The 17649-nt window shown below is 41.4% G+C and overlaps 1 protein-coding gene across 1 annotated transcript; it reads left to right on the forward strand.

The window, feature by feature from the left end:
- Positions 1-16381: 16381 nt before the first annotated feature.
- On the forward strand, positions 16382-17036 carry LOC140889223 (uncharacterized). Its single transcript, XM_073296934.1, has 3 exons — positions 16382-16607; positions 16746-16943; positions 17011-17036. Exons 1-3 carry the CDS (start codon positions 16382-16384, stop codon positions 17034-17036), a joined length of 450 nt encoding a protein of 149 aa, XP_073153035.1.
- The last annotated feature ends 613 nt before the right edge of the window (positions 17037-17649 follow it).

The raw sequence follows: 17649 nt of genomic DNA on the forward strand, positions 1-17649 counted from the left end.
GAATTCAGTATAGAATGCCATATAGAGATATGAATTGAAGCCTCAGATCAGAATGAATGATTTTTATTATGATTGATTATTTGATTGTGCCTGATCTTTTCGAAAAGAGATATCATCCAATAATTGTTTTATCAGACGATAAAGCAAATAGAAGTAACAGAATTAGTACGTTTTCAAAGTTAAACGTACATAGAGTTTCCGATGAATTTGAAAATCGTTGACCAGATGAGTTCAGTGATAGTTTAGAAACTCCAGAATTGTTACGAGATTGCGATTTGAAAGAATATTTTGCGAAACTACCAAGTTGAAACAGTTTATGTGAAGTAAACAAGTGGTAGTTAGGAACAGATTGATGGAAATTACTAGATACGATAATTTGTCTGTATGATCAACTCACTGAATTGTGATTAGATTCGTTGTAAGACGAATAGTAAGCCAAGAAATAATGTTTCAGATTGAAACATTGGGTTTACTATTACATTGTAATACAGATGATACGAAGACTTTGAGTACTTTTTGAGGTAAAGGTACAATTTGATATCCTTGAAGTGGAAGAATAATCAGAGAAGATGAATTGAAATTCGGAAATGAATTTTATCTGATGTGATACCGATTATCAACATATTTGAATACTTTGAAATCTGTGAATACAGCATATACTCTGATTACTAGATAGTCCGAATAGACTAATCAGATTTGTGGAATACACTGTATGAGATGTGAATAACAGCTGTCTATTTAGATCCGTGACGAAGATAGAGATATGATGAATTACAGGAATGATTACAATCTATTGTCAGGAGTAAGACTTTAGATTTATTCGATAGAATGTGACATCGATTGATTGATTGATGTTCTGAGAGTTGGTTATATGTGATTGCATTACACCAATTATCGATTGATGGATTATCTGAGTTGATTTTCCAGATATTGAGAATATTCTCAGAACTTTAATATCTGATTCGGTATTACTTGTCTTGATGTATTGCCACTTGATGATTATAATTCCTGTAACAACTAATGAATCGATTTTGAGATAATGTTATGATGATATGATGAAAATAAATCCGATTTCTTTGTGTTGAAATGATACTACTGAAGTATATGACATCAGATCAGACATGATTTGTTGATATTAGATCAGATTTGATTTAAGAGACACAAAGATATTGAATATGAATCTGTATGGAATGAAAACAAAGAAGATGAATCAAAATTAGTAATTGAATGATAGATATAACTTTTGAAGCTAAAATTGATTAGTTAAGTGGAAAAGTTATTCTTGAAACATCATTCAATTCAGAATAGAGAAAGAGCAGAGTTTAATTTACAGATTCAGAATATGAATGTGAATACTGATTTTGAAGCGATGAATATAATTACAGTGTAGACTTGATATATCTTCTATGCGGAGCATCAGAATGATATCGAGAAAGAAACAAGTCGTTACTGAAGTTGAATTTCACTGACTGAGATATCAGATGGAATTGATGATTCTATTGAACGATTTAGTCTTTTCAGTTTGATATGATGGATCTGATTTGTTTCATGAGAATAAGAGAAGGAAGTATCAGAAGATTCTTCTAATGTACTTTATTTAAATGAGATAGATATTGACGAGATTCTGAGTTCAGTCGATTGTTCGACAAATCCTTGATTGAAGAAAGAAACAGCTCAGAACAAAGTCGTTTCAATGACTTAATACAGAGTGGTTGATTGAAGTGAGAATCACTTCAGATAATCATTCAGTCTATTAGATTTGATATTCTGGATGAATACGATTTCGAAAACGAAATCATTTCTTAGAAGGGAGGAATTGTAAGGCCCGAAAATATTAAATTATTAATTATGGAACTTGAGAATTAAATTTCATATTAAGGGCTAATATTGATTTGAGAAGTTATGAAAATGATAGATTTAATTTTCGAGCCGAAAATATTTAATTTGAGAATTTACGGATTTTGAGAATTAAATTTCGAGAATTCTTAAATTAAAAGAATAAATATTTGATTTGAATATTTATGAAATTTGAGATTAAATTCCATATTTCGGAAATTAAAGAAAATGTATTTTGAAGATGAAACCCGACCAGGGGTTGATTTGAGAATATCAAAGATTCGAGGGCTAAAGTGCGAAAGGCCCGGATTATTGATTTAATCCGAATTTATTTAATTTTAATCCGAGTCTATTTAATTTGGGAATATTTAGAGTTTCGATTTTAATTCTAATATTCTTAAATTATTTTGGATTGAAATTGAATTAAAACGAAGGCCGCGGACTGAATTGCAATTTCTGAAGACTTGAGGGCTAAATTGCAAAATATGCAATACATATCCGATTTTTGAATAATGAATCAGCCTTGATACGTGTTATGTTATTTTTCAATTCAGAATTCTGAAGCCGAGAACAGAGAAGTCGAGAGTTCTTATATTTCTTTGAATTCGATTTCTTCAAATCGCCATAACTTTTGCGTCGGTTGTCCGATTTTGATTCCGAAAGATGTTCTGGAATCCTTGCGACGAGGCCTTAGATTTGATGTAAGTATTTTGTTCTCTCGGCATGTTTTGAAGAACAGAATTTGGCAGAGAACAGTACTTTGATATAGTTTCATGTTCTGGATCGTATATGTGTTTCGTGTCGAGACCGGAACGATGAGTTATTGTTATATGAACTTCTGAGTATTTCAGCATGTTTTTGACTTGTTAACATGTGATTATAGCTGCTGATATGTGAAGTATGAATGATATGAAGTGATTAGAAGTTGATAAGAAGTTCATAATGAATTCGATACCGAGTCGGTTCCCGATTTTCAATCGCTACGCCGCCGGTTGATGTTTTGACTTCGTTTTCATAGCCTATAACTGAGTTAAGATAGTTGTTTAGATGTTATTAATTTTATGGCATTTGTATTTCTCAATTTCAGTTGAGTTTCGAAGGCTAACGATTCAAGACTCCGAGTTATATCGAATAAGAAGAAGTTGAAGTTTGAAATGATGTTGATTGAATCTATATTGATGATTTTGATTCAATTCTGAAATGATTGAATAGAATGAGGTTTGATATACATGTTTTGATGATATGTTTCAGAGTTTAATAGGAGACTATTGACTCAAGAACCTCAACTTGAAACCAAAGAAGAAGTGATCAAGATTGAAGTAAATGTGATTGAAGATTGATTATGATTGAATGAGCAGATTTTCTATGAGTTGTGGTACTTCCTATCCAGATGTGGACCATCGTCAACTCGAGAATGAAAGGTATAATGACGACATCGAGAGTCAGGAAGTTTGAAACTCAAGATCGATTCTTCTTGAGTTCTTCCGCCAAAACCACATACTTGTTTATGTTTCGATTTGATTTTGATGTTGTCGATCCATCCCAGGTAGTGGATCTTTGATTTTGAGTCGATATGATTTTGATAAGATGATAATATGAATTGATTTGATGCCAAGGTCGGAGGGTGACCTTATTTTCTAGCCCAGAATGGCTACGATAGATGGATATCCATGTCAAGATCGGATACGAATCTTGATGGCAACGAAGTGATAAGAATCAATTCTTGAGATAAGCGCGCTATATAAATCGAGTCTTGATTTGAAGTTGAGTCGATATATGCGTTATCTTTACTCTATTCTTGAGTTGATATGTTTAGAGTTTATATGAATTTATTTAACGCATTTATATGTCGATTTTACTGAGAATTATTTCTCACCGGAGTTTATCCGGCTGTTGCTTTGTTTTGTATGTGTGCATTGCAACAGAAGGGGCAGGAGCTTTGTTGAGACGAATTTGATAGCTCGGGAGAGAGATGTAGAAAGTGTGGACTCGGGTTTTAAGCAGAAGAATGGTAGTTAGATAGCATCAAACTTGATATGAACTTATAGACTTGAAGCTCACTTATGACTTTAGTGTAGCTTACGATTTAATGCCTTTTACGTTATTTGTTTGATGTAAGAATCACATGATTAGATGCTCAAGTTGTTGTAAATAATTATATGCATGTTCTCAGATTTTATAACGTGCTTAGAATTGATTTGGATGAGAATTTATACCTTGTACTACAGTTTTGACAGCAATAGATCAGCATCAGAATTTGAGCAAAAGATGGCTCGCTCGATCGGGTAAAAGTTACCGATCGAGCGAGGCCTGTTTTTCATGGGCAGAGAATTCGATTTTATTGCTCGCTCGATCGGCTAACTTTGCCGGATCGAGCGAGGCAAATATATGTGAAGACCCGAGAATTTGATATTTTGCTCGCTCGATCGGCTAACTTTGCCCGATCGAGCGAGGCTCGGAGATTTAAAAAAAAAAAAAAAATTCTGCTCTTGATTTATTATTCTTTAATTGTTTGATTAATTGTTTAATTAATCATTAGCTGCCCTATGATGAGATTAGCAACCCGAGGTCCCCACAAAATATGCGCATGCAGATGATTTAAAACTCAATTGAAAACACTTGCTCATGGCGCCGAGAATATACAGTACCGGCTAGAGAGCTACTCTACGGGGTACTCGTATATTCCATATCAGGGCTGAGCCAACCCCATCCTGATCCGAAACCAAAACAAGATACAAGTCCCATATGGAAACTGTCATACCTGACTCGAGTCCAAAATGAGATCATCGTTCCCTATGGAGACTATCAATGACTCACATCTCTCCGGATGCAGTCACACGTAAAATCATGTATGTGCTAAGACGGTAAAACATGCTAAAACATGATAAAACATATAGCATATACTCATGCAACATATAAGCAAAATATATCATGCCGGCTATCTCGGTCAGAACTTACGTACCTCTAACACTGCTGGTCAAACCTAGCTCCACTGACCTAGAATCCAAGCCTACTAGTCCAGTCTACAGCTACTACAATGCAAATATACATGCATCAACAATAAAGCTCTAAAAGCCTTAACTAAGCTATTGCATACTCCTAAATATTTTTAGGATGCCAAAGCTATACCTGCGTCCGTCGTTATCCCTTTGCTATCAATAGCCTCAAAACTAGGCCGTAGCTCCGCGACGACGTCTAGATCACTAAGCCACTTCCGGATTCCCCGTAGGACGCCTAGATCTCACTAGATCTGAGTTAGAAGGCTTAGGAATTGATAGAGAAGAGAGGGAATTGGTGCGAGAAAATGAATTCTCGGACCCTCTATTTATAGGCAACGTTCGGAGCCTCCGAACCTGGTTCGGATCGTCCAAACACGATCGGAACCTCAGATCACTCCTTCGGAGCGTCCGATCGCCCAATATTATGTCAGCCATGATGTCACCTTGCTGATATAAGCGATGACGTGTGCCCTGGTCCTGATCGGAACGTCCGATCTTACCGACAGAGCTTCCGATCCACTTCGGAGCCTCCGATCCTGAGTTCTGATCCTCCGAACCCATTCGGAGCCTCCTGACTTGGTTTGGAGCTTCCGATCCACCCGAACCCTTGGGACCTTCCCGGCTATTTTCGAGTGTCCTGAATCCATTTCTGAATTCCGTTATCCCAACAGAAACTTACTTAATCATGTTTTACTTAATCTAAACATGATCACGTGATTAATTACTCATTAATCACTAATTAGAAATGCGGGTTACTACATTCTCCCCCAATTAAGAAATTTCGTCCTCAAAATTAAAGTGAGGAAAACATAAATAGCCAACCAAATGTTCTTTATTACAACTGAACAAGTACAAACTCGATACTAAGAAGTACAAAAATCTCAAAATAACTCGGGGTGCTCGGCTAACATCCGACTCTCCAACTCCCAAGTAGCTTCCTCGGTACCTCTGCGCTGCCACTGTACCATCACCAACGGTATACGCTTGTTACGATGTACCATATCCTTCCTGTCAAGAATCCGTAGAGGTTTCTCCACATATGACAGATCCCGATCTACCTTTACCTCGGTCGGATGCAAAATATGCGACTCGTCCGCCACATACTGCCTCAACAAGGACACATGGAACACATCGTGGATCTCCGAAAGATCGGGTGGCAAGGCCAGACGATAAGCCACATCCCCAACCTTCTCGAGAATCTCGAAAGGACCAATAAATCTAGGTGTCAGCTTACCCTTGCGACCAAACCTCATCACCTTCCGGAAAGGTGACACACACAAGAAAACATACTCTCCTACCTCAAAATGAAGTGGCCTACGGTGGGTGTTTGCGTAGCTAGCCTGTCGATCCTGGGCTGCCTTAACCCTGCGTCAGATCAACTCTAATGCATCAATCATCTGTTGAATCATCTGAGGACCCTCAACCTGACGCTCGCCAACCTCGTCCCAAAACAAAGGTGTACGACAACCGCGTCCATAAAGAGCCTCAAATGGTGCCATGCCAATGCTGCGATGGAAACTATTGTTGTAGGCGAACTCCACCAAGGGTAAATGATTATGCCACGCTGGACCAAAATCCATCACTGCCGCGCGAAGCATATCCTCTAGAGTGCGAATAGTACGCTCCGACTGTCCGTCCGTCTCTGGATGATAAGCCGTACTCAAGCTCAAAGTAGTACCAATGGCTCGCTGGAAACTACCCCAAAATCTTGAGGTGAACCTCGGACATCTATCGCTGACAATGCTCAATGAAATCCCATGCAATCGAACAATCTCTCGCACATACAATTGCGCCATCCTATCAAAGGTGTAATCACGGTTATAGGGAAGAAAATGCGCTTACTTCGACAACCGATCCACAACAACCCAAATAGCATCACAATTCCTGGAAGACATAGGCAAGTGGGTGACAAAGTCCATCGTCACATGCTCCCACTTCCATTCAGGAATCTCTAGGCTGTGAAGTAACCCTCCGGGTCATCTAAACTCTGCCTTGACTTGTTGACACACAAGGAATCAGGACACAAACTGATAAACGCTGCGCTTCATCCCTTTCCACCAAAATCAAGTGCGAAGATCCTTATACATCTTCATGCTGCCTGGATGTACAGAGAATTGACTGCGGTGAGCTTGCGATAAGATCTCATCCCTCAAAGTAGGATCCTCGGGTACCACAACTCGACCAGAAAGACACAACAGGTCGTCTCCCTGCAAATGGAAACCAGAAGTGTTATCACCCTCAGCCAGCCGGGCCAACTTCTGAGTCTTCAGATCAGAATTCTGAGCTTCCCGGATTCGTCTGTATAGCGCTGGCTCTGCAAGCACAGAAAAGACACGAATCCCTTGTTGTTCTTTCTTATGCCGGAACGTGAATCCCAAAGAACAACACTCCTCCACTGCCTTCGAAACCGAACTGGTACGAAGGGAACTCACATAAACCTTGCGACTAAGCGCATCAACAACGGGATTTGAAGAACCTGGATGGTACTTGATCTCACAATCTTAATCCTTCAACAGATTCATCCAAAGACGCTGCCGCATGTTCAACTCATCCTGAGTGAATAGATACTTCAAACTCTTATGATCGGTGAAGATCTCAAATCGTTCTCCGTACAAATAGTGACGCCATATCTTAAGAGCAAAGACAATGGCTGCAAGCTCTAAATCATGTACGGGATAGTTCTCCTCGTGAGTCTTCAGCTGTCTGGAGGCATAAGCAATCACGTGGCCATTCTGAGTCAACACACACCCCAAACCCTGGAGAGAAGCATCAGTGAAGACTACAAAACCACCTGATCCAGATGGTAAAGCAAGAACTGGAGCTGTCGTCAGACGACGTCTCAACTCACGAAAACTGTCTTCACAAGCATCAGACCAAATGAAAGAAACGTCTTTCTTCATCAATTGAGTCAAAGGCTTAGCTATCTGAGAGAAATTCTCCACAAAACGACGATAGTATTCTGCTAAACCAAGGAAACTACGAATCTCAGAAGCTGTAATCGGTCGTGAACAATTCAGAATATCCTCTGTATTGCTAGGATCAACAGATACGCCATCCTAAGAAATGACATGACCAAGGAACACAACTCGGTCAATCCAGAAGTCACACTTACTCAGCTTTGCGTACAACTGTCTCTCCCTCAAGACCTGCAGTACAGTATAGAGATGGTAGACATGCTCATCCATGCTGCGAGAATACACCAAAATGTCATCGATGAACACCACCACGAACTTATCCAGAAAGTCGCGGAAAACTCTGTTCATCAGATCCATAAAAATAGCTGGAGCATTCGTCAAACCAAACGGCATCACTAGAAACTCATAGTGTCCATACCGCGTATGAAATGCTGTCTTAGGAACATCCTCTTGTCGAACTCGCAACTGATGATACCCAGACCGAAGATCAATCTTCGAATAGATAGAAGTACCCTGCAACTGATCAAAAAGATCATCTATCCGCGGAAGAGGATACTTATTCTTTACTGTCACCTGATTCAACTGGCGGTAGTCAATACACAACCGCATCAAACCATCCTTCTTCTTGACAAACAGTACTAGGGCTCCCCATGGCAAAACACTAGGTCTAATATAACCCTTATCAAGAAGATCTTGCAATTGCTTCTGCAGCTCTTTCATTTCTGACGGTGCCAATTGGTAAGGAGTTCTTGAAATCGGTGTAGTCCCTGGCATTAACTCAATGCCAAACTCAATCTCCCTTACTGGTGGCAAACCTGGAATCTCCTCCGGAAACACATCTGGAAAGTCACAAACCACTGGTATCTCTTGGATATCTGGCTCTCCTGAGGATGCGTCAATGGCGTAGATAAGGTAGCCTTCCCCGCCAGACTCTAAAGCACACCGTGCCTTCAGAGCTGAAACCATTGGAATCGGGGGTCGCGCTCCCTCACCATAGAAATATCATTACTCATCATCCTCTGGACGAAACTGGACAAACCTCTGATAGCAATCCACTATCGCTCGGTAGGTAGTTAATAGATCTATCCCAATGATGCAATCGAAATCCTCCATCGCTAGAATCATCAGGTTAGCACTAAGATGATGTCCCTCAAAATCTAGAACACAACCCACAACTAGATGCTTGGCTAAAACCTCGCTCCCCATAGGAGTAGAAACCACTAGCAACACGTCTAAAGGAATAAACGACAATCTATACTTCTTAGCAAAACGTGCTGAGACAAAAGAATGCGATGCACCGGTATCAATTAAAACGTATGCAAGAAAACCACATAAGCTACAGATACCTGCAATCATCTGATCGCTGTCAGCCTCTGCCTGCTCCTGGTTAAGCGCAAAGACCTGACCCTGGGTACGTGGCCTCAAAGAAAAATGACCCCGAGAAGGAGTCTGAGTAGGCTGTCTCTGAGACTGCTGCGGATGCTGGCACTGCTACGAATACTGCTAATGGAAAGGTGGCTGTTGGTACTGAGGTGGCTGAACAGATGCTTGAAAACCTCCGGAACCACTCGCTGCCCCAATCAGCATAGGACAATCTCTCTTCATGTGACCCTCCTGGCCACACTGGAAACATGCAGTGGTCGATCGACCACAGTGCCCTGGCGGATGTCTGCGTTGGCCCTGAATACACCGGTTTGGTCTCTGTCCACCAAAACGATGCACTCCACCAGATCCAGAGGAAGAACAAGAAGTACCTCCTGGCTTCTTGAAGGACTGTCCTCTCGGACCCAAAGGACTAGAGCTCGCTGGCCTGGAAGAAGAAGAGAAAAGTCCCCTGTTCCTCCGAATACTGTCCTCGGCCTGGCGACAACGGTCCACCAATTCCTCGTAAGTACCATCGTCGCCCACAGCAACCACACGATGAATGTCAGGGTTCAAACACTGAAGGAAATGATCAAACTTCGCCATAGAACTATCAGCAATATGAGGACAAAAGGGTAGCAGATCAAAGAACTTCTGCTGGTACTCCTCGATCGTCATCGTCCCCTGTCGCAAACTCAACAACTCACTGGCTTTCGCCTGACGAAGAGCTGGAGGAAAATAAAATCTCTGATAGGCAGTACGGAACTCAACCCAAGTAGCTGCACCTCTGGCTGCTATGAACGGTGCAGAAGTAGATCTCCACCACTTCCTCGCTCTGCCCTCAAGCATAAAGGCAAGAATCTCCATCCTATCCTCAGGCATGCAACGGAACTCCTGTAAGCACTGCTCCATCCTCTCCATCCAATCCTCCACCTCTTCAGCTGTCTCACCACCCGTCAAAGGCTTCGGGCTAACTTCCTTGAATCTACGCATGCTCACTCGCCTGCGCTCCTCGGGCTGTCCCCGACGTCTATGATCGTCCGGATCGCCCCAAGATTTCCATCTACGCTACCATGACTCTCGTTGTAATCTGCCATCTTTTACATAAGAACAGATAATTACTTAATCCGCTTTACAATATTCCCAGTGCAATGCGTCGCTCTGATACCAAAAATGTAGTGACTCAACCTAGATCCACTATCTTATCAGAGTTTTAGTAAAAGCGCACGCAATAAAAGCTTAAAGCGTAAAGAGCGGATAATTAAAATACAACAAATCCAATCGGCAGAATACAACCGACGCTATCATAAGTGTATAAGTACTGTTATACAACAAAATCGAAGGTTCAGGGTAAATAAATCCCTACCCTCTACAACCTCGCACTCCCCAAAGCTCAATACTGCTGAGAGCCGTCTGGACCGTCCAGCTTCAAACCTGCCCCGCCACAAGGTACACAATACCCAAACATAGGGGCGTGAGCTAGAACGCTCAATACGAAGCAATGATATAAATACAAATATGCGCACGCAGATGATTTAAAACTCAAGTGAAAACACTTGCTCATGGCGTCGAGAATATACAGTATCGGCTAGAGAGCTACTCTGCGGGGTACTCGTATATTCCATATCAGGGCTGAGCCAACCCCATCCTGACCCGAATCCAAAACAGGATACAAGTCCCATATGGAAACTGTCATACCTGACTCGAGTCCAAAATGAGATCATCGTTACCTATGGAGACTGTCAATGACTCACATCTCTCCGGATGCAGTCACACGTAAAATCATGTATGTGCTAAGATGGTAAAACATGCTAAAACATGATAAAACATATAGCACATACTCATGAAACATATAAGCAAAATATATCATGCCGGCTATCTCGGTCAGTACTTACGTACCTCTAACACTGCTGGTCAAACCTAGCTCCACTGACCTAGACTCCAAGCCTACTAGTCCAGTCTACTGCTACTACAATGCAAATATCCATGCATCAACAATAAAGCTCTAAAAGCCTTAACTAAGCTATTGCATACTCATAAATATTTTTTGGATGCCAAAGCTATACCTGCGTCCGTCGTTAGCCCTTTGCTGTCAATAGCCTCAAAACTAAGCCGTAGCTCCGCGACGACGTCTAGATCACTAAGCCACTTTCGGATTCCCCATAGGACGCCTAGATCTCCCTAGATCTGAGTTATAAGGATTAGGAATTGAGAGAGAAGAGAGGAATTGGTGCGAGAAAATGAATTCTCGGACCCTCTATTTATAGGCAATGTTCGGAGCCTCCGAACCTGGTTCGGATCGTCCGAACATGATCGGAACCTCCGATCCCTCCTTCGAAGAGTCCGATCGCCCAATATTACGTCAGCCATGACGTCACCTTGCTGATGTAAGCGATGACGTGTGCCCTGGTCCCGATCGGAACGTTCGATCTTACCGACGGAGCTTCCGATCCACTTCGGAGCCTCCGATCCTGAGTTCGGATCCTCCGAACCCGTTCGGAGCCTCTTGACTTGGTTCGGAGCTTCCGATCCACCCGAACCCTTGGGACCTTGTCGGCTATTTTCGAGTGTCCTGAATCCATTTCTGAAGTCTGTTATTCTAACAGGAACTTACTTAATCATGTTTTACTTAATCTAAACATGATCACGTGATTAATTACTCATTAATCACTAATTAGAAATGCGGGTTACTACAATTTCTGAACTCCGCTAATCCATTAGAAGTTTCCTTAATCACGTTTAACTCAACTAACATGATTTATTGGAGTGATTAACACTTAATCGCCAATTTCGGGTACGGGCTACTACAGCATAGATAAGGTAGCCTTTCCCGCCAGACTCTAAAGCACGCCGGTCTTTCAGAGCAAAAACCACTGGCATCGGGGGTCGAGCTCCCTCACCATAGAAGTACCACGTATCGCCATCCTTCGGACAAAATTGCACGAACCTCTAATAGAAATCCACTATTGCTCTATAGGTAGTCAGAAAATCTATATCAATGATACAATCAAAATTTTCCATGGCCAAAACCATCAGGTTAGCACTAAGTTTATGTACCTCGAAATCCAGAATGCAATCCATAACTAGATCTTAGCCAAAACCTCTTGACCCATAGGAGTCGAAACAACTAGCAATACGTCTAATGGAATATAGGGTAGACTATGCCTCTTAGCAAATCGTGCCGAAATAAACGTGTGATGCACCAGTGTCAATCAAGACATAAGCAGAAATATCACAGAAGCTACAGGTATCTGCAATCATCTGATCACTGTCTGCCTCCGCCTGCTCCTGGTTCAGTTCAAAGACCTGCCCTGAACACATGGCCGTAAAGAAGAATGACCTCGGGAAGAAGTTTGTTGCGGCGGCGGCTATGACTGCTAGCACTGCTGCTGAGAGTGCTGATGCTGCACAGATGCGTGAGTACCTAAGGATCCACTCGCTGCTCCCATCAGAGTAGGGCAGTCCCTCTTCATATGTCCCTCCTGTCCACACTAAAAACATGCGCTGGTCACTCAAGGACACTAACCTGCAGGATGTCTTCGTCTGCACTGCTGACAACTGTTCCACTTCTGGCCACTAAATCGGTGCACACCGCCGGATCCAGAGGAAGAAGAAGAAGTGCCTCCCTGTTTCTTGAAGCACTGGCCTTTCGGCCCCAAAGAGCTAGTTGGTCTAGAAGAAGAACCCATGGACCTGTTCCTACGAATGATGTCCTCTGCCTGGTGACAACTGCTCACCAAGTCCTCATAAGTCAGATCCCCACCCACGGCAACCATCTAGTGAATCTCAGGGTTAAGACCCTGAAGAAAGAGAGTATACTGCACCATAGAGCTACCGGCAAACTGTCAAAAATAAGGGAGAAGCTCGATGAACTTCTGCTGGTACTCGTCAATCGTCATCGTACCATGCCGCAAGCTCAACAACTTGCTGGCCTTCGACTTTAGTAAGGCTGGAGGAAAGTACAACTTCTCAAAAGCCGCTCGGAACTCTTCCTAAGTAGCAACTCCTCTGGCTGCTATGATTGGTGTGGAAACGGTTATCCACCATTTCCTGGCATTGCCCTCCAGTAGGAAACCCAGTGACTGCATCCTCTGCTCCTCAGTACACTGATACTCTCGAAAACAGTTCTCTAAGCGCTCAATCCAGTCCTCGGCACCTCCGGGTTGACACTTATCAATGGCTTTTGACTCATCTGAAGAAAATGATGCATGTTGAATCTCCTTCGCTCTTCGCGATGTCTAGGACAATCCCGTCTACGGTCATGATGATCCTCTCAGTGACCGCTCTCACTGCCGTGACTCTCATCGTACTCTGTCATCTGTTCAATAATATCAGATAATGTATTACTCCGCTTTGCTAATTCCCAATTGCAATGCGCTCTGATACCAATAAATTTAGCGACCCTATCCGGATCTACTACCTAATCAGAGTTAATTAAGTGCATGCAATAATAATAAAAGTCTAAATAGCGGAATATTCAAAATACAACAAGTATGATCGGCAGAATACAACCGACGATACAAATGTGTATAAATACTCTTATACAACCAAATCGAAAGTTTTAAGGGTCACAACCCTACCACTAAAGTCTCGTTGCCACTGACACCGGTCTTACTCCTGATGTGAGCCTCCTGTACCGTCTAGCCTCAAACCTGCCCCGCCACAAGGTATTCCAAGAACACCAAACACAGGGCGTGAGCGACAACGCTCAATACGAAAGCAATGATATATAAACTAATATGCAGCAAGCAAATGACTTTAAAATTATGTGTGAAACAGTCTGCTCAGGGCGCCACCGAATATACAGCACCTTGCCAGAGAGCGACTCTATGGGGGTACTCGTATATTCACCCTATCAACTATAGCATCTACTCCACCGTCGTGGTCACTCCTAGTGATAGCAAAACCAGGGGATGAGACTCCCCAAAACCCGACTCAAATCCAAAACAGGATGCAAGGCTCATATGGAACTCACAATACCTGACTCGAGACCATGATGAGTTACAAGCTCCCTATGGAAACTGTCAATGACTCACATCTCTCGGGATGAGGTCCATTGTAAAAGCATGCATGTGCTAAAGCAGTAAATCATGGAAAACATATAGCACATACTCATGCAACATATAAGCATATATATCATGCCCGCTATCTTGGTCAGTAGTTACGTACCTCTAACACTGCAGGGAAATCCTAGCACCACTGGTTTAGATCACACGCCTACAAGTCCACCCTAAGGCGTCTACAATGCAAATATCCATGCATCATTATTTAAGCTCTAAAATCTTTAATTAAGCTATTCTATACTCCTAAACATTTTTAGGAAGCCAAAGTTATACCTGCATCCGTCGTCAGCCCTTTTCTGTCGATAGCCTCAAAACTAGGCCACAACTTTGCTACGACGCTGGGATCGCTATGCCAGTTCCGGAAGCCCTATAGCAAGTGTAGAAATTCCTAGATCTAAGTTAGAAGCCTAGAAAACATAGAGAAGAGGGAACTTGGTGCGAATTAAAATTATTTCTCCCGCCCCTATATATAGATGGAGTTCGGACCGTCCGAACCCGGTTTGGAATCTCCGATCCCATATTCGGAGCATCCGATCCCCCGATATTACGCCAGCCATGACATCACCTTGCTGACATAAAAGATGATGTATGCCCTGATCCCGATCAAACCTTCCGATCTTGGCTTCGAAACTTCCAAACCACTTTGGATCCTCCAAACTTCTCTTCGGACCATCCAATCTATCTTGCGTTATTTACGCAAGTTTTTAGTAATTATTAACTTAATTATTTTAATTAGTTGCGGGTCACTGCACGAATGCTCCTGATGTGTTCATGGATTTAATGAACAGAATTTTTCTGAGGTATATTGATGAATTTGTTGTGATATTTATTGATGATATCCTAATTTATTCTAAGAATGATATTGAGCATGCATAGCACTTGATAATTATTTTATAGATTTTGAGAACAGGGCAATTGTATGCCAAGATGTCCAAATGCGAGTTTTGGTTGGACAGAGTTGTGTTTCTTGACCATTTTATTTTGGGAGACGGAATTGCAGTCGATCCCAGCAAGGTTAAGGCAGTGATTAACTGGCCTATACCTACTCCTGTTCTTGAGATACGCAGTTTTATGGGTTTAGCGGGGTATTATTGCATATTTATCTGGGGATTCTCTAGTATTGCAAGATGGATTACCCAATTAACCCAAAATAATGTTACTTATGTTTGGACAGATTCCTGTGAGACGAGAATTGTTGAGTTGAAGAAGAGATTGACCAGTGCACCTGTATTAACTATTCCATGAGGTACAGCTTGTTTTATTGTTTATTCTGATGCATCTCATAGAGGTTTGGGTTGCGTGCTTATGCAGCGAGGCCATGTGATAGCCTATGCTTCGAGACAACTAAAGCCACATGAGACCCGATATCACGTACATGATATGATCTTGCAGCCATTGTCTTTGCTATAAATATTTGGCATCATTATTTGTACGGTGATACTTTTGAGATATTTTCTGATCATAAAAGTTTCAATTATTTGTTTTCTCAGGCTGAACTGAATATGAGATAGAGGCGTTGGTTAGACTTGCTGAAATATTTTTACTGTGAGAAAGTCTAATGCGGCCGCCGATACCCTGAGCAGAAAGGTATGCGATTTGTCCTTGTCTACGATGGGTGTATCTAAATTGATTGGGGATTTCTGCACTTCTGGTTTGAATTTTGAGACAGATGTTCAGCCGATCAGAAAATTTGCAATCCAAGATGAACCAGAGTTGCTTATGAGAATTAAAGAAGCACAGAAATCCAATCAGAGCATTCAGAGTTCAGTCGAGAAAGTCAGAGTATCAGGTAAGTGATGATGGAATTTTGTTTGTGAATAACCGTATTATTGTGCCCGATGTTTTAGAGTTGAGGCAGCAGATTCTGAAAGAGGCATATTGCAGTAAGTTCAGTGTCCATATAGGTGGCAAAAAAATGTATAATGACTTGAAAATTCAATTCTGGTGGAAAAATTTGAATAAAGATGTGACAGAATTTGTGTCCAAATGTCTAAACTATCAGCAAGTGAAAGCGAAAAGAAAGCGAACAGGTGGTCTATTGCATAGTTTAGCAGTTCCAGAGTGGAAATGAGATCATATTACCATGGATTTTGTCACCAAACTACCGAGATCCTCGATAGGATGCGATGCAATATGGGTAGTTGTAGACAGACTGAATAAGTTTGCTTGATTTATTCCTTATCAGATGACATACCGGCATGATTAAATGGACAGTATTTATGTGAGAGATGTCGTGAGATTACACGGTGTGCCAAATTCTATTGTGTCTGATCGAGACCCTATATTTACTTCGCACTTTTGGCAAAGTTTGCAGGAAGCTCTTGGTACTCGTTTGTACTTGAGTACAGCGTACCATCCTCAGACTGGCGGACAGTTAGAGCGGACTATTCAGACATTAGAGGATATTTTGAGAGTTGTGGTGCTTGATTTTGGTACTAGCTGATAGGATTCTTTGCCACTTGTCTAGTTTTCCTACAATAACAGCTATCAAGCGAGCATTGAGATGGCTCCTTTTGAAGCGTTATATGGTATGAAGTGCAGATCTTTATTTTTTTGGGATGATATTTCAGAGACACCAGTGATTGGTCCCGACATGACCAGAGAGATGGCAGAAAAAGTGAAGTTGATTCAGTCTAGAATGAAAGCAGCGCAAGATAGACAGGACAAATATGCTAATGTGAGGCGAATACCTTTGTGTTTTGAGCAAGGTGACCGTGTTTTCTTGAAGATATATCATTTCCGAGGTACAGTCCGTTTTGAAAAGAGAGGTAAGTTATCACCGAGATATATTGGGCCATATGAGATTCTAAATAGAGTTGGTGATCTTGAATACAGATTATCTCTCCCACCAGCTCTATTAGGTATACATGATATATTCCACGTGTCTATGTTGAGGAAGTATATGGGGACCTCGAGTGCTAATCTCATACTCACAATACTAATTCAGTCTAACAATTTAAGTCTAATTAATAAGTAATATTCAATTTGAATATTTATCTGAGTAGTAAAAACCAAAAATAATCCAAGACATTTGGCGACGCAAAAAAATACATTTTGCGACGCAACAGCACATCGCGAAAAAGAATATATTTTTTTTTCAATCATGGGTGCGCTCTCTGTTCCAGTCATTTCGGCATAGAATTTGGAAAAATAATCAACATGAAAGTTATAGATCATTGTCTTTGATTTCCAATGCCGCCAACCTCACCCTAATCGAAATTTTCCGTAAAATGTTATACTCATTCTATCAAGATGGGTCGGTACAAAAATTTACAAAAACTTTCAAATCTTACCCAGAACTTCAAGCCTTCAATCTTGCATAAAAACATATATCAAGTAACAAGTATAATCACATGCATCTCTCACATTGTCTAGTACCTTAAATACATAAAAAGGTTTGAATAACCAAGTACTCAACAAGTATTCTTACACAAATCAAGTACACTTAACATCTAAGAATGCTTGACCAACATC

This window comes from Henckelia pumila, chromosome 3, assembly GCF_033568475.1.
Source record: "Henckelia pumila isolate YLH828 chromosome 3, ASM3356847v2, whole genome shotgun sequence".
NCBI lineage: Eukaryota > Viridiplantae > Streptophyta > Magnoliopsida > Lamiales > Gesneriaceae > Henckelia > Henckelia pumila.

Excerpts from the sequence above, each read along its gene's own strand:
- LOC140889223 (XM_073296934.1), top strand. The coding sequence starts at position 16,382 with ATGGACAGTATTTATGTGAGAGATGTCGTGAGATTACACGGTGTGCCA. Across the intron at positions 16,608-16,745 it reads AGTTGTGGTGCTTGATTTTG|AGACACCAGTGATTGGTCCC; the intron begins GTACTAGCTGAT and ends ATGATATTTCAG. Across the intron at positions 16,944-17,010 it reads AGTCCGTTTTGAAAAGAGAG|ATTATCTCTCCCACCAGCTC; the intron begins GTAAGTTATCAC and ends TCTTGAATACAG.